The sequence below is a fragment of the Pagrus major genome, chromosome 8 (assembly GCF_040436345.1).
Source record: "Pagrus major chromosome 8, Pma_NU_1.0".
Lineage (NCBI taxonomy): Eukaryota > Metazoa > Chordata > Actinopteri > Spariformes > Sparidae > Pagrus > Pagrus major.
The window spans coordinates 22,076,599-22,101,108 of NC_133222.1; the positions used below are offsets into that span (position 1 = coordinate 22,076,599).

Consider the following 24,510-nt stretch of genomic DNA (forward strand, 5'->3'; position numbering starts at 1 on the left):
ACACAGTTGGACATATTAACAATAAACAAACTTAAAAAAAAAAAAAAAAGGACACGAGGACACTTTTAAAGGTCTGAAAGAAAACTGATTTGTGAATTATTCCCAGTAACCAAGACATTTGTTTTTGGTAAAACAATCCTGTTTAGTTTTTCAAATGTATTCTGTACAAACACATTTTCATTCACATTCTCATTGGGGAAAAGAAGATGATTCAGAGCTGAACCCATAGAACTGTTTACGTGGCTAAGACCAGTATGAGTACGAGAAGAAAACATGTTTTCTGTGATTTGCGAGAGAACTGACCCTTTTGATACAAATAATTACAAATAAGACAGACGGATATGAAAACAGTGATTTATGCTCCAAATGAGGTGAAACTAAGAAAACTGCATGAGGACGCCCGCTCATTTTGTCACTTTAAGAGAATGAGAGCAGCAGCACTGGTTTGTACACATGAATCCCAGGAAGGAGGAAGGAATGTGTTAGTCATTTGGTTAGTTAGTAAACATCTTATTATTTTCCACTGAGCCTATCAAGTGAAGAAGCCTCGGTCTTATCTGTGTGTTACAGCGTGTAGAGTCAGATATCAGGATCATAACAGACAGTTTGTCTGTGAAAACGGATCAAAACTGTTTGAATGCCACCGGGTACAATGTCATGTACAGAAGGAAGCCTGTGTGTGTTTCCCATTCACTGAATCAAACACACACACACACAAACATGTGGTGTTGCGTCATACCCAGTGTTTATGTTGAGCAGAATAAAGGGTCATTTCACAGCTCATTAGTTTCCAATAGTGCCAGTAATACCTGAATGCAGCTCCGACATCAGAGAGTGCAGCTTTAATTGGCAATGCTAATGAACATGCGTGTGTTTGTGTGCATGTGTGTGTGAACTCTGCAGAGGACAAACCAGGGGAGATCGGCATCATCGTGGCCCTCGCCATGCTCATCCTGGGGACTTTCCAATGGGCTGTCATCACCAGCATCACTGTAGACGGACTGGTATGTGGTTCATAAAACACACACACACATGCACGCACAAAATCACACAAAATCATCGTTTGAATCATAGCAACACCTGACTTGCATTAAAATACCGCACAACCAATGGCCAGTAAGAAGTGTGTCAAGCGTTGCAGACACACACATCACAGGGGTTTTCGCTGAACCTGTATGAGTTCATTTTTTAACACCTGTGTCAGCAGCTACTCCAGAATGTTTGTGCCTAACCTTCCCTCATTTCCCTTCACCGCTCCACTTCACCGCTCATTACACCGACTCCTCGTGAAGTTCGTATGCAGTTCAGAACTCTGGTGGTAGACCTCTGGATAATTGGCAGCTTTGTTGCACATACTCCTTTCACACTGGACAATAAACCTGCTAACACCCACTAACATCTGGCTTTTGTCTTCATTGTTAATGTGTGTAATCAGCTTTTGCTCCAACGTCAATTGACTCTGCAGTAGTCACTGGTGTTTATCGGCTTGGTGAGCACGCTAATTTGCTATGACATGTGGTGATGCTTTCTACTGTTTCCTGTCTATCCATCAGTTTGTGATGACAAACGTGACACACAAGAAGAAGAAATAAACGAAAGGAAAGATTTGTCTTGGCAATGTGAAAAAGACGATTTTTAGCAGCATTACCCATGTTTAAAAACACCTGCATATACAAGCTACATTTTTTTTAAGTGGTAAAAGAGGATGCTGTGGTCACTCATCTTGGTCCCCTGAGCTCTGACCCTAAAAGTAGAAGAATGAACTTCCCACTGAAGTTAGGACAGCAGATACGCTTTGCATCTTCTGCTTGCTCACACTGACTTCTGTCTTATTTCCTAAAAAAAATGACTGCATTTTTAACAAGTCTGAGCTCTTGCACTGTGGAACTGAACATCATTTATAGTTGTTTGTTTGAGATGAAAACATGTAGCTATTGATTATACAGAGTTTGAATACACTTATTCTAAGTGCTTTAGACAAAAGAGTTTGCCAAATTAATGTAATGAGTCAATCTGAATCAATCTAGACACAACTCAGAGTTTCTCTCAGAGCTATTGAGTCATTCCTCTGGAACAGCTACAATTTAGATTTGTTATATTTGTGTATTTCTCCTGCATTTTTTGGCAACCTAATCACTTCAGAGTGGAGATGTCACTCTCTCACACCGTGTGAGGCTCTTTTGAACCAGTTTGTACCCATCCAGCTCACATTTTGATCAGTGGAGCGAACAGAGCTTATCACAGTGTAGGACATTTTGTTCAGTACACACACTCACACAATGGTGGTGGTGATGTGTGTTTGTGGGAGTCAGCTTCACAGTGTGACTGATCTTCTAATGTAAGAAAAAAACCTCCCTCTGAACAACATTTACACAGCTACTAAAATATCCCTCCCAATCAAAGAAAGCAGTCCTGTTTCCATTTTTTTTTTTGAAAAATTCAAAAATCTCTACATTTCAAGATGCATTTCAAATGTGTTAAGTACAACTATTTCAGTCAAAACAAAAGTACTATGAATATATCACTTGAGAACATGTATAGCAGAATACCAAAAAGCTGTTGACAACAGTAAATTATTGTTATGAAGCCTCGACTCTATAGTCGGATATCTTGATTGGATCTGACTGAGAACCTGATCGCATGCTGTGGTAGAGTTTAACACATACCCTGCTGTAGGAGAGTGCTAGACTTGAAACTGATTATTGAGATCATAAGCTCGTTAGGAAACTGTTTACTGAGGCAATAAATCAAGTGAGAAGGAGGCTCATTTTCTCATAAGTATAGATATAATCAGACTTGTTTTTGAAACCAGTAGAGTCATCCCCTGCTGGCCATTAGAAAGAATCCACAGACCCGGAAGCTCCATCCATTATTTACCAGACCAGCTTAGAAATTGTTTTAGAAATTCCAGCCGTAACAATTTAAAGCAGCACAGTAGTAAACTGTATGTACAGTAATAGTTTATAGTTAACTGTATATGAAACACACTGTCTGTCTCTCTTCCCGTCTTAGATGCGTTCGGTAGATCGGGTGTTCAAATTCATTGACCTGCCATCAGAAGAGCCACTGCCAGGCAAATCCAGTGGTAAAGGAGGGCCCGACCTCGTCATCGACAACCCTCACGCCCAGGACTGCTGGCCCAACCGTGGCCAGATGGACGTGAAGGGCCTCACTGTGAAGTACACAGAGGCTGGACGTGCTGTCCTCAGCGACATCTCTTTCTCTGTGGACGGCGGGCAGAGCGTAAGTTCTAAGTGATGGCTGAAGCATGTGTGTGAGTGTTTTTAATGAAACTTGGCATAGTGATGCATGTTCGCTCATTTTTTACTGGATTTTAAAACCTCACAACGCTGATTAGCCAAAGAGGGACGCTGCAATTAACGGGTCATAGCAGGGTGATAGAGAAATTACAGCAAGGTGACATTCAACAAGTAGGACAACTGTGTCACAGACTCCCATTGGGCGCAGAGTAAATATCTAAGATTATAAAATTATTATAATGAAATAACTGAATTAGTAAAAACATCAGCAATTTCATTAATGAAACATGCCTTATTTCTATTTCTTTTTTAAAAATGATTTCCACCTTAAAGGCACTCATATCTGTAATATCTAATGTCTATCTGGATTTTAAATGCCTTTTGCCATTTAATTAGGTCAGAGGACCTCAGCCAGCAGTGGCCTGATAGCTTTCAATGGAAAGAGAGAAAACATGTATTATGTGACCGCTTTCTCTCTGCTCCTGGCAGTAATTAAAGTCAGTATGAGCGCCTCTTAATGAATCCTGGCGGACAGCAGAGCTCAGTAAGTGTCAGCACTTTAGCCTCATCCCATTAGCTTCTCCGTAGCCTCCTGATAAATGGACTAATTGTTGCTGCGAGGCTGCAGAAGAAAGGACGGAAAGCTTTTAGAATTCCAAACACCTCAAGGCAACAGTTCACAAAGTCATGAGTAAACTCATATCAACATATACTGCATACTGCACCGTATGTGTGTATAAGTATTTACGGTATTCTCTGGGTCTGCATACTTAGATTCTTGCACACAAAGGCACCAGATACATAATCTCTAGGAAATGGTGAATTTTCAGGCTAGAAAATAATTTAGCAGATTAAAATGTTTCTGCTCTGTTTTGTGTGTTGTGTTTATAGATGGGTCTGCTGGGTCGAACAGGTTCAGGGAAGAGCACCTTGCTCTCTGCTCTGCTGCGTCTCGCCTCCACAGATGGAGAAATTTCTATCGACGGCGTCTCCTGGAGCTCCGTTTCCCTGCACACATGGAGGAAGGCCTTTGGAGTGGTACCACAGGTATATCTACGGTGGCTGAGATGCATTTCAACAAGACGCGTGGCATACAAAGGCTGCTGGTTAAAATTCAAATACTGTTTAGGAAAACTAGGAGTGTGAATGAGAAACACACAGCAACTGTATTTCAGTGGGCTGATAACAGCAGTATGGCAATATGAAAATTAGGGTTTAAAAAGGTGATTTTAAAGATGAAAACATTTTTCAGAATACACCTTTTTAGAGAGTTACATCTGAAGCAGTTAAGTCTCATATTAAAAGCTCCTCAGAAGTTTTTTTTTTATGGCATCGCCACCAAATGTTCCTGCAGTTCCTGTAATCAATGAACTTCTGTGTTGTGCTGGAAGCAGGATGTTAGTTTATGTTGGCGGACTCCATTTCTAAACTAACTTTAGCTACCGTTGCTCTGTGTTAGCGGAGCGAGGAGAGGCACTGAGACGAGGCACTCGAGAACATGCATCAAGTCACATCCTTTGGACTGTTGCGGAAAATCTAGAAGAAGAAATCCAGCAGCATTACACAACTTAATATTCATCCACAGAGAGACGGGGAAGGTCTCCTTTTTAACATCACGTTATGATCCGCTCACATACGGCCAATAAAAAAGTGATTAATACATATTGATTACTATAAAAATCGTTACATAAGGCCCCTTTAAATTTTACTGTCAAGTACATGATTGACAGAATAAATATTTTTTCATCACAATATCAGGATAAGACACACAAGAAAAGTCAGAAAAATTATATTTCCACTCAATGGAGTAAATGCGTTAATGGATTTACGTAGCTTTCGCACAACATGATGTCCTCAGTCATACAACAAACTCATACTGTTTACATTCTAAAACCTAGAGATTAGTCGATGATTATTAACTAACTACTTCATTTAATTTTCTGTGGTTATCACTTCCTCACACCTCCTAGTAGCTTAAGACTGATTGCAATAACTTGGGTAGAAGAAAACACTGGGAGATGTGACTCTTTTTTTGCTTGTATTTTAAATCGGAAACATAAACCAGAGCAGGTCATTGACCAAGTTGTGAGATATTCACGACTCTTAGAAAAGTAGATTTTATTTTCACTGTAAAGCAGTTCTCTAGTTCAAAGTGAAAATCCCTGATAATGAGACCTACTAGAAAATCTGCAATTGCTCAATACTGTGATTACAATATGAATATATTGTGTGCATATTAGCTCTTCTCTCCTTTCTTAGCCAATGTGCTAACAAACCTCACAATGGCCACCAAAATGACACCAATTAATCTGAGGGTGGCGGACGCTAGCTGGGACTTCATCTGATTGGCCAAATAGTGTGAATGCATGGCCCGTATATCCAGGGCTCCATCTGATAGGCGATAGACTATAAAAACAACAAAAAGAAGAAAACAATAAACATAAGCTACTTTTTCAGCTGCTTTTTAAAGGCATCAACTAAGACCACATAAAGCAGGTCTGTGCAGTCGTAATTGATCCAAATTATTGTTATTAAGAGCGCTTTCTAATCCAGCCCCTGGACTGTGTGATTTAAATGTTTTCACTGTTCTGTTTTGAACAGAGAGTCTTTATTCTGACTGGCACTTTCCGGATGAACCTGGATCCACACGGACGCTACAGTGATGAGGAGCTGTGGAAGGTAGCGGAGGAGGTGAGGCTTCTGTTTTTTAATAATTGGTATATCAGCCTATTTAACAAGACAGTGTGACATTTGATTAATCGATAAGGGATGATGAGCTTTTGATTTTTTTGATTTTTATTATTTTAAAGATTTTTTAGCCACAGAAAATTAAATGTCCAGAGATCACTTCAGCATATTAAAGTAAATAAATTAAAATGTCTCATAGTTTTTGAGCTGCAGTGTGTCAGCAGAAGGGAAACTGTTCAGATTTAATGCCAGATGAAAACCCAAATCCATGACTGTCCTGTGTGTCCCCAGGTGGGTTTGAAGTCAGTGATCGAGCAGTTTCCAGACAAGCTGGACTTTCAGCTGGAGGACGGAGGCAACGTGTTGAGCTACGGACACAAACAGCTGCTGTGTCTCGCCCGCTCCATCCTCAGCAAGGCCCGCATCCTGCTGCTGGATGAACCCTCCGCCTACCTCGACCCCATGTCAGTATTAATGCCAAAACACTCAAATCCATCTGTGTGCGTGTGTCTCAGTGAATTTTTAACGTTTCTCATCCCAACACAGCTCACTCACCCACCATGAACTTTATTTTGAGTCCAGAATTTATTTTGACTATTTGAAATGGGGCAGAAACTGTTTGCAGCACAAAGAGAGGCAAGATATTTGGATGGTTTTGTGACTTCCTAACCAACGCTCCTAAAAATGTAAATAAAATAATCACAGTATTACATCATATAACAAAAATACAATTAAACTGTTATTTGGGGTTCTTATTGTACGTTTTCTACTTGTTTAAATAGCTTTCTGGCCTGATCAGACAGTGTGTGTGTTTGGAAAACGTGAGGCACAAAGAGATAAATCAAGGACACCACTCCCATTAAACTGTTTCATTTTGCCACACAAAATTTGCTCTCCTTGATTTTTCTTTTTGCCTATTCACTACAAGAGGGATTCAGGACCCTGCATACAAGTCATTAAGTTATTACATGAGTAGAGCATGTTGTGCCTTATTTTAGGACCCTTTTGAGATGAAGCTTAGGCAACTGCTAGGTTAATACTACAAATCAACTTGCAGATCTGAACTTTTTATTCTGGCGAGCTAGAAGTCTAGAAGTAGTTAACATCCTAGTTAGTAGATAGTTAGCCACCTTGTGAACATACAACATCTGGCTAGGAGAATGTATAGGTGGAGGGCACTTGCTTTGGCTCCGATTGAGGGTGCTAAATAGTACGCTGGACTCAGAGACTCCATGTGGATAATAAGACCCTCAGAAAGGAGGGCACCACCAGCTGATCCTGGAGCTTTGTCTGGATGATGGTCAGTTCAAGGCTCAATATTTTACTTTTTATTTTAAGTTGAATGTGGGATGACTTCTGCATAGACTGTAGATCATGCAGCTAGAAGCATCAGGTAGATATAGGGCTTATTATTGATAAGAGCAGTGGGATTTTCATCCTGTCTTTGTTACTGCCGTCTCTTTGATATTTGTCTTTTTTTCTCCCTTTGTGCCTTTGTGTACTGTACACATCAGAAGCTCTAATGACTTTTTCTGTAAGGAAGGAGTGGCCCACTGTTGCACACTTAAACAATGCTAATACCTGATAGTGATCCAGGGTTTGTGTGTATTTCCTTTGTGTGTGTGTGTGTGTGTATGTGTGTATGTGTATGTGTTTGCTGCATCCTGAGGTCACAGTGCAGCAGAAGTCACCCAAATCCAACATGTGTGGTGTTCCTGTCACTGCATATGGTGACAATTTCAGTGCTTACAGTAATTCAGACTGTGTGTGTGTGTATGTGACCATATGTGCAGATAGTAAATGAAGCCTAGAATGAGCAATCTAATTTAACCTGAGGCCAACGCTGCTGCTCTTTCATGTCGGCCCCAGCAGGACCAGAATGCTAAGCTAATGTGTTAGCAGTAGAGACAGACGACTTTTGATGATGATGGTGGTGGTGGTGATGATGGTTATGTGTGTTTGTGTGTGTGAGCAGAACACTACAGGTCCTGAGGAAGACGCTGAAGCACGCGTTCTCTGGCTGTACCGTCATCCTATCAGAACACAGAGTGGAGCCACTGCTGGAGTGTCAATCCTTCCTGGTGAGTTTTGGATGAAATTTGACTCATAATTTCTGCTGATATTTGAGCTTTATCAACATTTTAATACCCAGGTGTGATACTCCATCTGCCTGTTGTGAAGTGATAAGAGATGAAACTCCACTCCCCTATGTCGGGTGTGTAGGTCTGCAGACGTGTATTGGAGTGTTTGTTTGCATGTTGTTTAATGGGGGTTTGTGTTGGAAATGGCAACTGGTGTGACGGTAACATGAGGGAAGTGACCTCAGTGTTACTGCAGAGGGAGGAACCAGGACTAAGAGCAAGTTTTGGTGTTTATTTGTTAGATATATACGGAGATAAGTTCCTAGATGAATGAATAATAATAAATGACAGATTTAAGAGGGGAAAAAGAAAGGGAAATGATTTATTTTTCAAGTGGGAGAAATTGTGTCACCAATACCCGAAGCCAGCGGACTTTTAGTACATTTTGGTTCAGATGCTTTCCTGCTGGTTCAACATTTTCACATCCTGGAAGAATCACCACAAAATTAGGGATCAACCGATTATCGGCCTAAAAATGTGATACTTTCAGCTCTGATGCAGCCTCTTCTCTCTTTCTGTAGTCCCCTTCCAACAATATCTTCTTGGTTAGATGTCACAAATACTAGTAAAAACTTTATTAGTATAGGGTTTTAAAGACAGAGTTACAAAGCGCTATACATACATAAAACGGAGCAAAACAATGAAAGAGTCACATGTCAAAGCAAGTATCACAGGTACATAAATACTCAGATGAAAAACATGGAAATTGTTTATTACAAAAAGTCTAAATTGTAAAATTCTACTTATTTTCATTCTGTCACTGTTTATTCTAAATTTTGAGACTCAGATTTTAAGTTTGACTGCAAATGTATTGGTTGCAAATATCTGTTATTGGTCTCCCTTGATTAGTAATAATTGTATTGACCCTTAATAAAATGCATTGTGCCATCCCTAATAGATATAATTTGATTAGCAATGTTTCCACAGTTCATCTTCCTCTCTTTGCCCAATCTTTCAACTGTGTTATAAGGATCATTTTTCTGACAAAGGAAGACATTACAGTTCTAGCTTTAAGTCTCCACTGAAAGATGTTGGTCAATAGGAAACTCTGCAGTTTCATATTACTGATCACACAATAGAAGACGATACATCATGTACCAAAAACTGGGTGTGTTTGTTTATGGCTGTGGTTGTAGAGTGGACATAATGTGGCTCAGCAATGAGGGAAGAACGCTGTATTTCCATGCATTTAGATTAAGACAGATTAAGTATTTAATGTTTCCGATGGCATTTATGTGACTTTTTCCAGATATTTTTAAAGCAGTCGAAGCCACTGTTAAACTTAAAAGGTGATTAGTTTAAGCCAGATGTCAAGTTGTTTGTAGAAAAACCTTGAAAATAATTTATTCTACAAAATGATTTTCCATCTTCAGTCAGCTTTTTTTAAAATGGAAAGAAAGAAAGAGAGAATGAATGAATCTCAGATAAACAAATGATCATCTCCTCCTTCCCGTCTGTCCAGATGATCGAGGGCAGCTCCATAAAAAACTACGACTCCATCCAGAAGATGCTGAATGAGACGAGTCACCTGAAACAGGCCATGAGTCCCGCTGACAGACTCCGCCTCTTCCCCACGCTTCACCGCCTGAACTCCAGCAAGAGGGCGCCACCGCCGACCGCCAAGATCTCGTCCCTGCCAGAGGAAGCTGAGGATGAAGTCCAAGACACCCGCCTCTAAGCGACCAGGCACAGACACACACACATACATACCCCTAACTCTAATGGGATTGATCCAGTGTTCTGATACTGATCATTTTGGGTCTAAGAGGCCAATAGTAAACACTTCTGAGTCATCATTATTCACCTAAGTTACAAGTGAAACAGCAGAACATGATGCTAGAAGTAAAATGTAATGAAGCACATAATAACATGCCCACAAAGTCCATGGTTCAGTCTGACTAACTGGACACGTTGTGTTTGAAATATTTTAAGTGCCTTTACAGGTTTCAGTCAGTCAAGTGTTTTGGGGGCTGGACAAACTTTGTGAAGGTTCCCTCAGTTCAGAGTTCTCCGAGCCCAAAACATTATATTTGCTTTCAAAAAGTTTTTTTGCATAATTGTTTCAAAAACATTTTCACTGGTTTGAACTTAGGAATAACTTTCTAAAAACAATGTTTTGTTCTGACTAGTGACCAACCAGCTGGTTTTCACTGGAGCCTTCAGTTGTTTTAACTCTGAACACAGAGCAGCAGCCACTGTAGAAGTCGGACTTGTCGTACGTTATCTTCCAGAACATTTTCTGTTCTGCACAATTACAAAATGTAACTATGAGCCAACAGACAGTGCAGCTCAGAAAGCACAACGTTAACTTACCATATGCACCTAACAGGAATTAGCCATGCAGGTAATTTTGCACATAAGAAAGTTGTTGACTTCTCTGCTTGGTCTTGAGTCAAGGCATCAGTATTTGATGACCAGAGAAAGTGACAACATCATCATCATGTTTTTCTGAATCACTTGAAAAGTTTAAATAGTGTTGCTTTAATGTGCGACAGTCAGTAGATGGAAGGGGCAGTGCGAGGGTAGATTGTCCACCAGTTAATCGATCGCAGATAGTCGCCTCTGGGTAAAATAATTAAAGTACAAAATGCCAAAATTGGTCGCTAGATATTCTTGGGTGACCGTTAACATACCACCCAAGTCTATACGTGTGAAACACTGCTGTTTCTTTGGTTCTAGCCTTTGTCCAAACTGAAGAGCCATCCACAGCGGGAGCATTTCAGAGTTTTCATTGTGAGTCACTTGTTTGCCTCACAGAACAGATCCACCTTTATTTTATTAAATAAACCAATAGACACCAACTCCAGCATACATGTCCAAACATAATCCTGTGTGTTTCTCATGTCTCTATAAGATGATAAAAAGTCAGACTTTTTTGTAATTTACAAGTGGAAACCAGGTTGAAACCAATAAAAGAAATCACAGATCTCAACATTATAATGTGTATTTCTGGTTGCGGTTACTGATGACCACTTAAAGTATCTATCTGCTATTGAAACCTCAGGATTATATTTGCCATGTGTAAATACACTAGGAATCCTTTTAAAATGAAGGGCGCTATAGTCTTTAAAAAGAACAAAACACAGATGCCATAAAATACCAATTTCAGCATTGATTACCACTGCAGTGGTTGAAGCTTCAAAGCATTCAATTAAGGCACCCAGTGTCGTCATCATCCCTCAAGTTTCGCTGTGTCCTATCAATAAATAAAAGACAGTGCTGCTGTATTCTTGTACGCTGCTTGTGGATCCTGTACAACTATTTATTACATTGATTAGCCAGCCTGTGAAGGCAGTATGCGATGCTGCAATACATATTTTAAAATCAGTAGTGCTTACTTACTAGTGAATTCCCAGTAAATTTCTGCTTTTCACAACCAAAAACAGTTTTTAGAAACACTGTCCAGATTGAGGAAATCTGAAAACACTGTTGTCACATTTTAATGTGGATGATTCACGTTAAAAAAACAACTTTCTGGTGCCTCAGTTCAGTATTTCTGTCATTGTTTAATCAAGACAGGTGTTGTCATAGACCTGTTGTCACACATCTTCACACAAAAACACTCTGGACGGCTGCAGAAACTATCTGATCAACTTCGCTGTTTTTAAAAGAGGAAGCTTGAATGAGCAAAGGACAAATCACTATTTTATGCTCAGTTTTTTAAACAGAAATAGAAAAATGTAAAGGATAAAGATTTAATGCTGCTGCTAAGTTGCCTGTAAAGTGAAACCATAAAGCACCATATTTGTCAAACTTAAACAAAATCATCAAGAAAAATATCCTACAGGATAGAGAGAGATCATCGGGTATTGAGAAACAGTTCTAGAGAAGAGTTGAGACTTCTACAGTGGCTTCCTGTGTATTGCGTTGCAGTATCTTCTGAATATTTGTTGCAGTATTTCTGATTAGTCAGTCTGGGCCTGCAGTAACTTCCCTGCCATCAACACACACACATAAACAGTAACAGTGACGCTGCTGGCTGACTCTGCTAACGAACGATGACTCAGATACCCTTATTTTTCTATCTGAATGCACTTTAGAGACACCCTGAGGTACTCATCAGCTTTCACAGCAAGGAAACATTCGAATGATTAAATGCTGTACAGTTTTTTCATTTGTAGAATTGTGACCTTTGATAACAAATTCTGCTTTTTACTTTAATTCTTCAGCTTTACTTGATGAATTATAGAGAGGAGCCAGTAATTCATCACAAAAATACATTTTCTATGTGAAATAAAGTCTATTTTTTCAGAGCCAATGCTGTACAAATGCAAAGCAGACATTTAGCATTTCATTTTTATCGAGTTCTCTCTCTACTATCGGAAACTGGAAAACTCTTCTGACATCACTTTATTTTCTTTGGTTGAGGGAAGAGTGTGTTGCTCCTTTCATACTGAATAATAGTTTTGTAAAGCAGCGATGCAGAAAATTAAGGTACTGAGAGAAATGCCTTGATGTCTTAACTGTGATGTTTTTTTTTACAGAGTAAATTAAGAACAAAGCTGTTTCTTACTCATAGGAAAAGGGACCCAGATGTCCAAAAAATGTATAAATGTATTTGTTCAATCAACTATATTTCCAGTAAAACTAAAGATTTGGACAAATTCAGTGTGACTGTGTCATTTTTGTCAAAAGAAAATGTATTTGTTGGGTAATGTTTGTGACGTCATGTGTGACATACGGATTCTAACATGAATCCAACACCGAATTCATAATAAATACTAATTGTGGACAGAGTACTAAATACTAATTGTCAGAGTATACCGAGTTTGTAAAAATATACCATTTTATGACACAAAATGATACAATACATTCGTCCTGCTGCATATTGACTGAAGATGAAGTAAAATGTTTTTATTTCAAAGACGTAGTCATGAGAGTTATCGTCTTTATTGCTAAACAACCACAATTGTTGAGGAAAATAATGTGACTACGGTTGAAATGTTCTTGAACGAGGTAATGTTTTAGTTTTATTCACGTCACGTTTAGTCATGTTTGCCCACAACCTTCCTCACTCTGACTCGCTCCTCGAAGTTTTAACAACAGGTGATAAAATGAAACCATTAGCTTGAGTAAAAATTTGGATTTCTCTGGGTCTGAACATTGTTGGAAACACTTGATTAGATCAGATACCACGTGATACCAACAGCGTTAAACTTTTGGCTCACACACAAACCTTGTTAGCTGGAACCAAAACATATATAAACAAAAACAATCATTTTGGACCTGACAACATTTTTTAAATTATTAATTTACAATCATAGTAATGTTTTTAAGGAAAAGTGATTTCTACAAGCTCTGTTGATGTATTATTTTTAAAAAATGATTTGTCGACATAAGAATTATCTCAATATGACCTTCTACTGGGATTGGCTACTAAAGAAGAGTCTAGAAAAGATCCAACGCTGGTGCAGGGGGCTCTGTGAGGTCCTGTGTTTTATTTGAAAAAAAAAGAAAAATCAATAATAAAAAGAACAGAAAAAGTCAGATGGGGGATTTTGACAGTGCCATTTTAATGTTTGTGCTTGAAAGACAATTCTTTAAACCTCAAACAGCTATCGTACAGATCAAAATCATAGGTTGACTAAAATCTCTCCTGTACATATGTATAGATATATTTATATATATATAAACAATGTCCGCTTAAAATAAAACTTGTCCTTTTAAAGTAAAAACATATGAAGAAGAACACAGTGATAATGGAAAGCAGAAAAGAAATTTCACTGTAGGGCTCAGCTGGGGTTAAATCGAACATGACTCGGGGGGGAAATGATTTAAAATATTTATTATGGCTTACAGTTGATTGAGGACATCCTGTGTTTATACAGTTCTATTACTTATTGCCACGGCCCGTTCACTTTGAAACAAGTGAAGGGTTCAGAACCAAACTCGTTTTACAAACACTATATACAAGTTCTTTTTTTCAGCAGTTTTGCTTCAAGGTTTTCGTCACTGTACAAGCGTCATACCACATACACCAATCTATAGAGCATTTAAACTTACTAATTCTTATTTACAAATATATTTGGTAAAACCCTGATTAATTTCAACAGTATTTAAACCAACCTTGCAACTATTTAAAGATAAAACACTTGAATATCTCAAAATACTTAATAGCAAAAACAACAAAAAAGAGAAAATAAAATCCTGCTCGTTTCTTTCTTTGATCCAAAAACACTTTTCACTAGAAAGGTTAACACCTGTAAGTACCTTCAGTTACTCTTCAATGGCCTTATACCAGTCGGAGAAGTACAGTACACAAAAATACTGTGTCAGTACTGTTTTGAGGCAGTTTCCACCAGTCAAATACTTTATATCTCGACTCTTATTTCAGTAAGTTCTCACGCTGTATCTTGTCTACTGAATACTGTCCCACAATAAGCAGGTTGATACACTGGAATAAGGCAACAGTAAAGTAACCTGCTGCATTACCTTCTGTTGTTTATGCCCCACGTAAAATCTTGCCAAACCAAACGAGCAAATACTTCAAATACTGTAATAGAATAAAACTATGGTCCCCAAGTACACAACTGTAGTACAGTGTAACAAGTACGGATAACAAGTACAAATACTAAGAGTCAAAGGTCGTCAGGTACCTAGTCTTTACATTGTGGAGGGAGGTTCACAGCGGAATAATGGGAGGGAGGGGGGGGGGGAGAAGATGTCTACTTGCTGTTGTTGTTGTTTTCGTGCAGGTCTCTGTGGAGGATCCAGATGTCCTCGTGTGATTGGTTGTTGTCGATGTTGTTGTTGCGGTAGTAGTTGTTGTTGCTGCTGGGGGGAACCTGCTTTGTTCTGCTGCTGCTGCTGCTGCTGCTGCTGTTGTGGGGGGTTCTACTGCGGCTGGGCGGCGTCTGGGTTCGGCTCGGGCTGCTGCTGCTGCTGTTGTTGTTGCTGCTGCTGGTGGCAGCAGGGGAGGCCCGTGTCTGCTGCCCCCTGCTGCTGGGGACGGGGAGCTGCGATTTGGCGCGAGGGCCTGAACGCCGGTCGCTGCTCTGGACGGCTGCCTGGGTGGAGCTGCGGCTGGACTGACGGACAGCAGTCTGCATGAAGAGACACAGTTTGGTGAGTTGGAGCCATTTTAAACAAACAATATGTAATTTCTGTAGCTCTCAATCAAAACAATAAAAAAAAGAAGTAGATTGTTGTGAAGCAGCATGGGATTATGGGAGTTGTCGTCTTCCTTGTTAAACAACCACCATTGCCGATGAATATCTATTGGACGTGACTCAGACAAAAACGTTCACTGACGAGGTTAATTTTTTATTAACGTTACGTTTGTTGACTTTCTTCCTCACTCTGTTTTGTTGGTATGATTCAGCTTGTAAAACATCAATGAACTAAAAGAGGCTGAAAAGCGCCGTAGAGTAAGTAAACCTGCAGTAATGACATATTGTACGACAGTTCAGTCCTAAAACTGCTAATACTGGACAATTATATGTGAGATAACGCCCAACTCACCGCAGACACATAATTAAAAGTTGTACAAAACAATCACACACATTCATTTTCAATTTGAGTCACCGGTTTGTGGCTCACTGGAGTGATAATGAGAAGAGATTAGTGGAGGGAGCTTGTTTTTTCTACAGAAAACAGAAAAATGAAAAATAGCTGCTGCAGACAAAAATGAAGAGTTAAAAGCATCATGTCCTGCGTCTGTGTAGGTTTTTACTTACTTCCTACAGGTGGTGGATGTCTATATTCAACACATTTTCACTATCTTATCTGCTGTATTCTGTTACTTTTTGCTGCTGGGATGTTTCTCCACAAATATCACTTTAAGTATTTTTATTTCCAGTTATTGATGTTTTTGCTCGGTCTCACCATCTGCGGTCGCTGCTGGATGGCGGTTTCCTGCTCGACCTTGTGAGTCGACGTCGCTTCACTGGGAGAGCTGGAGAACAGGATCAAGTCGTCTTTGGCCTGAGAGATCTGTGGAGGATGAACAAAAGTGAGCTAAAACCAGCTAAAACCTCAACTGAATGTGAGTAACGACACTGTCAGTGTACAGCAGGTCGTTATTTGAAGTAAATTATTGGGCGGGATGTTGGAGCTGAGGTGTCATCAGCATCATGGTCGTGCAGGTCAAGGTTTAAGATTAGGGTGATTTCTTTTTAAAGGACAGTTCACCGATTACTTTGAAACGTAATCAATAGATTATGTAAAGAATGATGTAAAGTATATCTTTGGGGGAACTTTGCTTTCTTTAAAAACGTCCACAAAACATCTCTGAAACTGAATTTAGATAATCTTTGCCACCACCACCGAATGTCAGAATACTTTCAGATAGGTTATCAGATTTTGGTGCAAGATCAAAAGGCTAAAATCAGCCTGATAAATGGTTCTAGCCCTCTAACAGCACAGGAGCTAGTTTAAGGTGAGTGTCATTACAAAGCCGGTGCGGTGCCCCAGACGCACATACAGTCTCTATATTTAGAAGGATGACAGCGATGAATTAAAGAGTCAGGAATGAGTCAAAACATGTGACCTAAAAGGCAAGTGTTTGAAAATGTCGGTGTAATTAAGACCTGAGTAGCTTCTGAACGGCAAAACTGTTTGAGATGGTTTATATGGATGATAGCAACACACACTGGCAGTCAGAAGGATATCCATATGTATTTAACCTTCGTTAAAGCGTGGCACGGTCACTTTTGCTGAATCTATAACGCTTTAATCTGCTGTAGAACTAACATACATTTGTTTTAGAGAAACACCGTTCATAGATTAGAGATCAGTCTACTGGAATTTGTTTACGTTATTACAAAATCTGGATCTTGATCAATTCTTATGTGAATTTAAAGTAGGGGACTTATTTAAAAACCTTAAACGACTGGAAAAGTAAACATAAAATGACTCATTACAGCTCGTCCAGCGTAAGCCAGGTCTCCGAAAGCCCCAAAATGCTGAATTGATTTGAAAAGACAATATTTACCCCCTTTAAGCCAAAATCTTAGCTCTAGCTGCTTAGCTAAAAGCATTAGCACGCACCCCCTCTGAAGTGGATGCACAAGCTCAACCACGCATGGAGGGTGTAAGTAAGGTCTTATCAAACCAATTTTGGATCTTGGGCTTTTGGAGACTTTACCAGACAAGGTGTTTTTTACAGTTTTTTTTTCCGTTTTAAAACAAGTCCCCATCTACTTCAGTTGTTTCGGAGTATGTTGCAACACTGTTTTGATGTGAAGCTCCAGAAATATTTTGTGGACTAAGAAACTTCACCTGACTTTCCATCGGCATGAGGGTGAGTAGATAATGACTGAATTTTCATTTCTGGGTGAACTGTTCCATTAAACTTCTGTTTGGATGTCACTGATTGTTAATCTCAGAACAATAACAGGGGATTCAATTTATTGATGGGAACTGTAGTATGAGGTAATATTTTGTCCCATAGAACATTCACTATATCTGTAAATGCGACTTAAAAAGGTTTATTCTGTCTTTTTAAATCTAAATGTTATGTTATCTTTGATGTTTGAAAGAATGAATCACTCAGAGCAGACAGTGTTGTGTTGTTATGAGTGTATTTGTGACAGTACCTTGCTGATGTCTGGCTCTGACTTGCTGGAGCACATCGTCTGCAGCTCTCTGATTAAATCTGTCTCGTCATCAGAGAACACAGACAGGCCTACAGGCTCCCTACAAACACAATGACATTGCATTAATTTTCACATTTTAGCTTTAATACAGGGACATGTCATGTAAAAAGTCCTACTACTACAGTACCAGCACTACTGCATGACAATAATATTACACAAAAGACAAACCTCTGATCTTTTCCATTGGAGATGAAGCTGACATCAGTGCTCGACAGTGAACCTGCAACACAAGCAAATATGAACAAACTTATTAATAAAACTTAAACAGGCCAGGTCACTCAAATCCCCAAAACATATGTTCACTATTACTCCTCAGGGAATCTAATGATAAAAATAGTTGTGGTTTTATTTGTAGAGTTTCTGAGCTTTCTGCTTCCACAACTTTAATGAAAAAGTGTGCTAGTGAAGTTAAAATGCGTATAAACTGTCCACACTGAGGTCTGTGGATTATCCTGAGTAACAGGGACATTGCTGTGATGACAGCAGCAAGAAGAACATGTTACGCCTGTTAAACACCGCCCCCTTGTGGATACTGCTGACAAAAAGCCAGTGTCCCCGTTCTGAAATCCACATTTCCAGACTTCTATGCCTCATTAGGGCCATTCTTGCCAACCCTACCAATTTTCCCAGGAGACTCCCATGTTTCATTGCCCTCTCCCCTCTCAGGGGGTCACGATTCTCCTGTATTTCTCCGAAGATTATGACAATTTTTCACACTTTTTTAGTTATCTCAACCTGTTACTGGCACTATACAGTGTGTAGTCTGCTGTACTGGTGCATCTCATCCTCCTCAGTGAGTAAGAGATGGATGGAGAAATGGAGAGAAGAAAGAATATTTAAACATATTTCAGACTAACTACGATCTGTATTTTTTCTGAAATAAGGTCCCATGAGGGCAACTGGAGCGGGAGGGACTTAGTCTCTCAAATTAAACATGCTTATTTGCATAAATATCCAGAATAGAAGAAAAATAAACACCTTAATGTGTATTTTGGACATTTTCTTTTCACTCATTTCACATGATATGGAAGCAATCAGCCCAAAATCTCAAAATTAACCGGTGCATTAAATGTCTCCCCTGAATAACAAGATTAAGGAGCAACAAGTTCAGCATGACTTTAAGGTGATCTGAAGGACACAGCTTCATTGGGACACAGCGTGTATCACTGATGGCGGAGAGGCCATCTTACCCTCTCTGAAGGAACCGCCACAGCTCCAGTTCAAGGCGGGGCTTCCCTTCTTCCGAGGGCTGGTGTTGGATCGTCTCAACTTGCTGCTGTCACGTCCCTTTCTACCCCCTCCACCGCCACTTCCTTTGTAGGAGCCGATGGCTGACAGAGGGAAGGTCCCGCCCCGAAATTCTAGCAGGTATCTGTCAATCTCTGCAGGAGATCACATAAAGACTACACATCAGCATCTCATGTCATTTTTATTTTCCAGCAGGTCGTCCAGACTGAAACAAAAGCAGGTGAAACATGTGAATGACCGCCCACGCACCGTGACGAGGCAGAGGGCAGCCCAGGAGAACAGCCTTGTTGACCAGGATGCTCAGGGCGGCTTTCACCACAGCCTGCTGCCCGGCACTCAGCCCACAGTTGCTAGGAGACGGTCGCTGCGACGACGGCGATGAGGAAGAAGAGGTGCTGGAGGAGGAGGAGGAGGTGGAGCGCTTGGCTGTTACCCGGGAAATGATGGCTTCTTCCACACGGGGGACGACCACGGCGTTCCAGAGCCGAGCCAGCCACCTGAACACACACGCACACACATCAGCATAACAGTCGGACTGAATGTGCATTTAGTTTCTCCTCTTTCTATCGTTTATTTCCTTCTTGTAAGCAGTTTTCTCCAGCTGCTCGGACATCATTTTCAGTCGACAATAAGGTTAGTATCAGTTACAATAATCAGGTTTAAAGATGATTAAAGAATACACATATAATACTAGTTTCTGTTTAAAATCACAGGGCATAATCACTCTTAAATATAGACGACACAAACACACACCTGACGACTGCCTGTGTGTTGTTTGGGACCACAGGGCAGGACAGGAAGAGCTGCGGACCCAGCAGAGCCTCGTGGGTCCCCAGTCGCGACAGACAGGCGTTGAGCTGCTGCCACACCTGGCTCACCCACAACACCGACCGCTCCATGACGCCATCAGGTGACCAAACTCCAGTACCCATCTGAAGGAGAGGTGAGGGAAGAGATTAAAGCTTTAACTTTGGTCAAATAATCCACAGAGGGATGGAACAAAAAGGAGGTTTATCATTCATCTTTTTGATATTTGAATAAATGAGTCGGTCCCTGACAACAAAACAGAACGAGTTATGTATTCTGAGGATTTCTCCATGAATTATTCATTTTATTGTTCTCTTTCACAGTCACAGCACTGATGCAACAATATAAATACTGACTCAAAAAAAGTGTTTTGGGAAATAACGATCTTCATAACAATTCTTGACACCGGTTAACAAATTGCCATCTATTATTTGATTATAATTTGTTGTTAACCATTTAAGTTTTTTGCATTTATTTTTGTCACAGAGACAGTGTGGGAAAATCTTTACATCTGTAAAACAACTATACTCGCTCACTTTAGTCTTCAAAATAAAACTTAAAAATCCATATATTAATCTTAATATTAAAAGGAGAGATTCATCATGAGCCCTTTTAACACAGAAATCGTGCAATTCTGCCACAAAGAAGAACTTTCTTTACATCAGTGTTGTTTTTTTGCATGCTGAACAGGTGTTATTTTAGATAGCATGCTGCATTGCAGAAGCAAGAAAGGGATGACGGACACGACGCGTACACAACGGCATTGTGCATATCATACGTGTCAAGAAAGGCTTTCTAAACGATGGCATAACATGTTAACAACAATCATTTACTTTCCCTTTTATACGGCAGTTCATCTCGCCCTCTGCTTGGATGATAAGGAGCTCCTTGACCCCATTTTTCCCACCAATCTTTAAGACATTCTTCGTCTTTGACTTAGCTGCTAACTGCTGCTAGCTGCTATTTAAATCTCCCGATTGTGGGTCGCACACATAACACCTTGCAAAAGCCTTATGTATGCTCACTCACTCTTTTGAAACAGGCGTCAATTTGGCGCCGTTACTACCTCTGCTGCTGACTCAGAGGGGGAAACAAAAATGTCTTCAAACCTTTTATACAGAACAGCTCGGCAGAATAACGGCAAAACATTCCCGCTTTTAACAGCCTGTGTAAAAGGGGCTGTAGATATGAACCACTGAAACAAATCCAGATTTGATTTTGCATAATGAAATCAAGGCAGCAGCGATCATCCGCTCACTGACCTTATGAAGCAGCTTCCTGCGGAGGTGCCTTCCCAGCAGGCCGTGCAGTGGCTCCTGGTCCCAACGAAGCGTTACCCAGCGGAAATGCTGCTGAAGACGGAGCTCTGATCCCTGCAGGCCGGGCTTTGACAGAGTTGCAATCAGGAAGCTGCCTTCACGGAAGTGGTGGGGACCTTAGGGATGAATGTACAGAAGGAAAGGTACAGGAAGTCAATTAATTTTAATTTATTCTTTGGTGGTTATCTGGTTTTATAAGATAAAACTCCTGTGACTGGGTAAATCTGTCAGATAAATGCCTTCAACATCTGTTACAAAAGGACAGTTTATAGTGAAATTCTTGTGGATTTATTGTACTTGTTGGGCAGATTATTCTGATTCTATTAAATTTGCATGCTGTTATTTTATCTTAGCGAACTGTATGTTTGATTATGCTTCAAGTCAGAGCCTGGCAGCAGTGAGTCATACCGGTGTTGAGAACCAGCGGTGAAGCAGAGCCCCTGTTGTCCAGACTGTGGCAGAGGTCACCCAGCAGGCCTGTTAGGGATGAAGCTTTCTCCAGTCCCTCCAGCAGCACCACCACACAGTGACTAGCGTGACCTCCCGACCCCACCGCCGGCACCAGGAAACCTGAGACGGGAAGAGTCATGAGCCAACAGTTAGACTTCTTATAATAACTCGAGAACTGAAAATCACAAGTAAAAGTGTTTCAGTCACGTTGTGACAGTTATCTGCTTGTTAGACAAGTGGACATGTGGATTCCTGTTTTTAGACAGGACAGTGATGGTTAAGTGACATTATATATGTAATCAACTAAGAATCTTTTTTTTTTTTTAAATGTTATCGTTAAATGCAGAGATCAGATCAAATCAATGTGGAAATAGGAGGATGTGGCCTCAATAACAATCCAATGAAAATGCAGCTTTCTTATCACTATTCCTAAAAATCACTATAGCAACAAGATGGCAGTCTGATGACTTTGCAGTTATGGAGCGACTCCACAGCTGCAAACCGTTTCTTCAAAATTAAAACATAAATGGACCCAAGACCTTACCTCGACTTATTAGCTGCTGCACGATTTAAAAATAATTTAAGCTCCAGGTCAGCCATGGCCTCCTTTTTATTTTACTAAAGAGCCTCATTAATAAGTGTCACTTAGATGGTTTTTTAAATTTTAAACATACTAATTAACATTGGCACCATTTCTGTCTGCTTTCACATCTCCAATATAGACTAGACTAATAAAAATACTCATGTTACTCCTGTGTTGCTGGTAGTTGCGACTCTGAGGAAAACAGAAATGATCCAGTTATCTTTGTGACAGCTGCACTAACAATAACGCCACTTGAAAATGCAAAAAGGGGGGAGAGTTTCCACTTAACTTGAAAAATGGTGAGACGATAATCTTCTATTATCACAGAAGATTAAGTCAACCAAATCGAAACCAGAATCGATGCTGGAATCAGTGATTTTCTGGTGTTTTTCCTTTAAAGACTAATCCACAAATTATTGGATCTATCATCTGAAGTGTTGCATATTGTTTTTCTGCTGACCACCTAATCGATTAATCTACTAAATGCCTCAGCTCGAAATGAATGCAGCAAACAAAAAAACCTGTATAATGTTGTGAAATTTCTCTGCCAGTGTGTCATTTATGTATCTGTGTGTGTGTCCCTACCACAGGTGATGAAAGTCTCCAGCAGCTGCTCTTTGGTCAGGCTCTCCTCCACCTCCACCCGCACCACGTCACAGCCGAGCCCACCTGCCTCCTGCTTTGACTGGTGGAGAGAGAGAGAGCCAGAGAGGGAGGGAGGGAAGGAAGGAGGGGAGATGAGTGAAGAGACGGAGAGGTGAGAAGGGAGCACGTTGTCATGGAAACAAAGGAAATCTACTACTACTATGAGCTGAGAGAAATGGAGCAGGAGGAGAATCTGAATGAGCAGAGAGGGCTTTTCCAGGCAAGTCGCTGCAATCACAGAGAGTACAGTCGAGATGCAGCTGCGGAAGACATTTTATTTCTTTTATAAATATTGGATTTGTGCACGTTTAAAATGATATGAGTTAAAATAACATTAACAGGTGAAAAAGTAGAGGTATGCAGCACTAAAGCAGCACTTGCAGAGCAAAAAATACATGTATACAGACGTTCTCTGACTGAATTCATACTAATTAATTAAACAGCATCATTAGTGATACGTTTAAGAGAAGGACAACAAGCTGTCTTGTCAAAGAGGGTTTCATTGCAGACATTTAAAAATCTAACCTTAAAATGCAATGGAAGAAAATGCTTTCATTCTTTCTCACTACCACACTGACTTTATCTGCTCATATCAGATTTCTGCTCCACTGCAGTAAAACACAATTTGATGCCTTTACCATGGTAACACCTCAGACTGAACACTGCAGTGATTCTGACAGGATTTCTTGAAAACGCTACCAAACGTGATCTGATAGTTGCCAATGTTCCGGCCAAATTATACAAATGAGAATGTCATCACGATTGGTTTGATCGTTTCTGCTGTGTGTATGAATCATCCTCAAATCTGTGACCTGTGGACGTCACCAAGCAGGACGACCACGTCTGACCTGCAGTATGTTTCATCATGTTGTAGTGAGACGTTATAGTGGCTGGCAGTTTGCATCCACTCACGGTTTTATTGCATCACACTGTGCAACAGAGTCAAGTCTAACTTAATCTCAGACACCTTTGAGATGAAACAAGCTCACAATTTCACCTCTCCCGCAGCAGTCTGTTACGGCCATGGAAGAATTTGCTTTGATGATTGACAGTAGACAGAATGCTTTGGTGTCACAAATAGCTCACAAAGAAACAACTGATTATATAGATCATTAGTATTATTAGACTGAAAATCAATGGGAAAAAAAGAGGCGTCGTGGAGCCTAACAATTTGGGGCTTGGGTCGCAACTGTGGGTCGCAACCTCTCCTGTAGCAGACTATGGTGCTGGTCCTAGTGCTATCTGCTGGGGTGAGGAAACGCCCCCGAAACAACTGCCCCAAACGAGCCAGGTGTGAGTACACCCTTACTTCACCCTGACTGGACAAACGCGTTGCTCGCTGTTATGTCAAAGTTGCATTTTGAGATGAATTATTGCCTTTAATCAATGCGCATATCATGATCCGTCATAAGAGGTTGTAGCTTTCAGGCTCAGTGTTGTTGGACGTACCTTGATGCAGCGAGCAACCAGGTTGGCGATGTACTCCTGACAGCTGCCCTGAAGCCCGTGAAAGATGAGGTTTCCATACTGTTCTACCTGGACACAGAGAGGAAAGCAGGTGGATGTTAACACTGAGAATTTGTGTTAATGAACAGCTTTGCCTTCACATTAACCCTCTTTAGCAGTGTTGGACATCATTACTACCTTATTCCATATTTCATACTTCCTGCAGACTGCATGTACTGCTGATGACTTTATACTGCTGCACTCTGGTTAAGGTTTAAACTAAAATGTAATGTGTGATCATGAATGAACAAGAAACTAAATGAGAAG

At 40.3% G+C, this 24,510-nt stretch overlaps 2 protein-coding genes across 3 annotated transcripts in view; one reads left to right on the forward strand and one right to left on the reverse strand.

The window, feature by feature from the left end:
- cftr (CF transmembrane conductance regulator) overlaps window positions 1-12,671 on the forward strand; it is a 36,826-nt gene extending 24,155 nt beyond the window's left edge. The window contains exons 21-27 of the mRNA XM_073471832.1: window positions 904-1,004; window positions 3,013-3,243; window positions 4,152-4,307; window positions 5,862-5,951; window positions 6,240-6,412; window positions 7,924-8,029; window positions 9,552-12,671. Of these exons, the coding sequence (XP_073327933.1) occupies window positions 904-1,004; window positions 3,013-3,243; window positions 4,152-4,307; window positions 5,862-5,951; window positions 6,240-6,412; window positions 7,924-8,029; window positions 9,552-9,767 (1,073 nt within the window). The 3' untranslated portion in view covers window positions 9,768-12,671. The remainder of the gene's footprint in view (window positions 1-903; window positions 1,005-3,012; window positions 3,244-4,151; window positions 4,308-5,861; window positions 5,952-6,239; window positions 6,413-7,923; window positions 8,030-9,551) is intronic.
- A 1,188-nt stretch (window positions 12,672-13,859) lies between these two features.
- Window positions 13,860-24,510, reverse strand: part of cttnbp2 (cortactin binding protein 2) — a 92,369-nt gene continuing 81,718 nt past the window's right edge. For both annotated transcript variants that reach the window (XM_073471333.1, XM_073471334.1), the window contains 11 exons: window positions 24,187-24,273; window positions 22,678-22,777; window positions 21,468-21,629; window positions 21,003-21,175; window positions 19,687-19,865; window positions 19,183-19,430; window positions 18,876-19,067; window positions 17,854-17,905; window positions 17,626-17,725; window positions 15,914-16,021; window positions 13,860-15,132 (listed from right to left, as the gene is read on the reverse strand). In XM_073471333.1, the coding sequence (XP_073327434.1) occupies window positions 14,755-15,132; window positions 15,914-16,021; window positions 17,626-17,725; window positions 17,854-17,905; window positions 18,876-19,067; window positions 19,183-19,430; window positions 19,687-19,865; window positions 21,003-21,175; window positions 21,468-21,629; window positions 22,678-22,777; window positions 24,187-24,273 (1,779 nt within the window). In that variant the 3' untranslated portion in view covers window positions 13,860-14,754. The remainder of the gene's footprint in view (window positions 15,133-15,913; window positions 16,022-17,625; window positions 17,726-17,853; window positions 17,906-18,875; window positions 19,068-19,182; window positions 19,431-19,686; window positions 19,866-21,002; window positions 21,176-21,467; window positions 21,630-22,677; window positions 22,778-24,186; window positions 24,274-24,510) is intronic.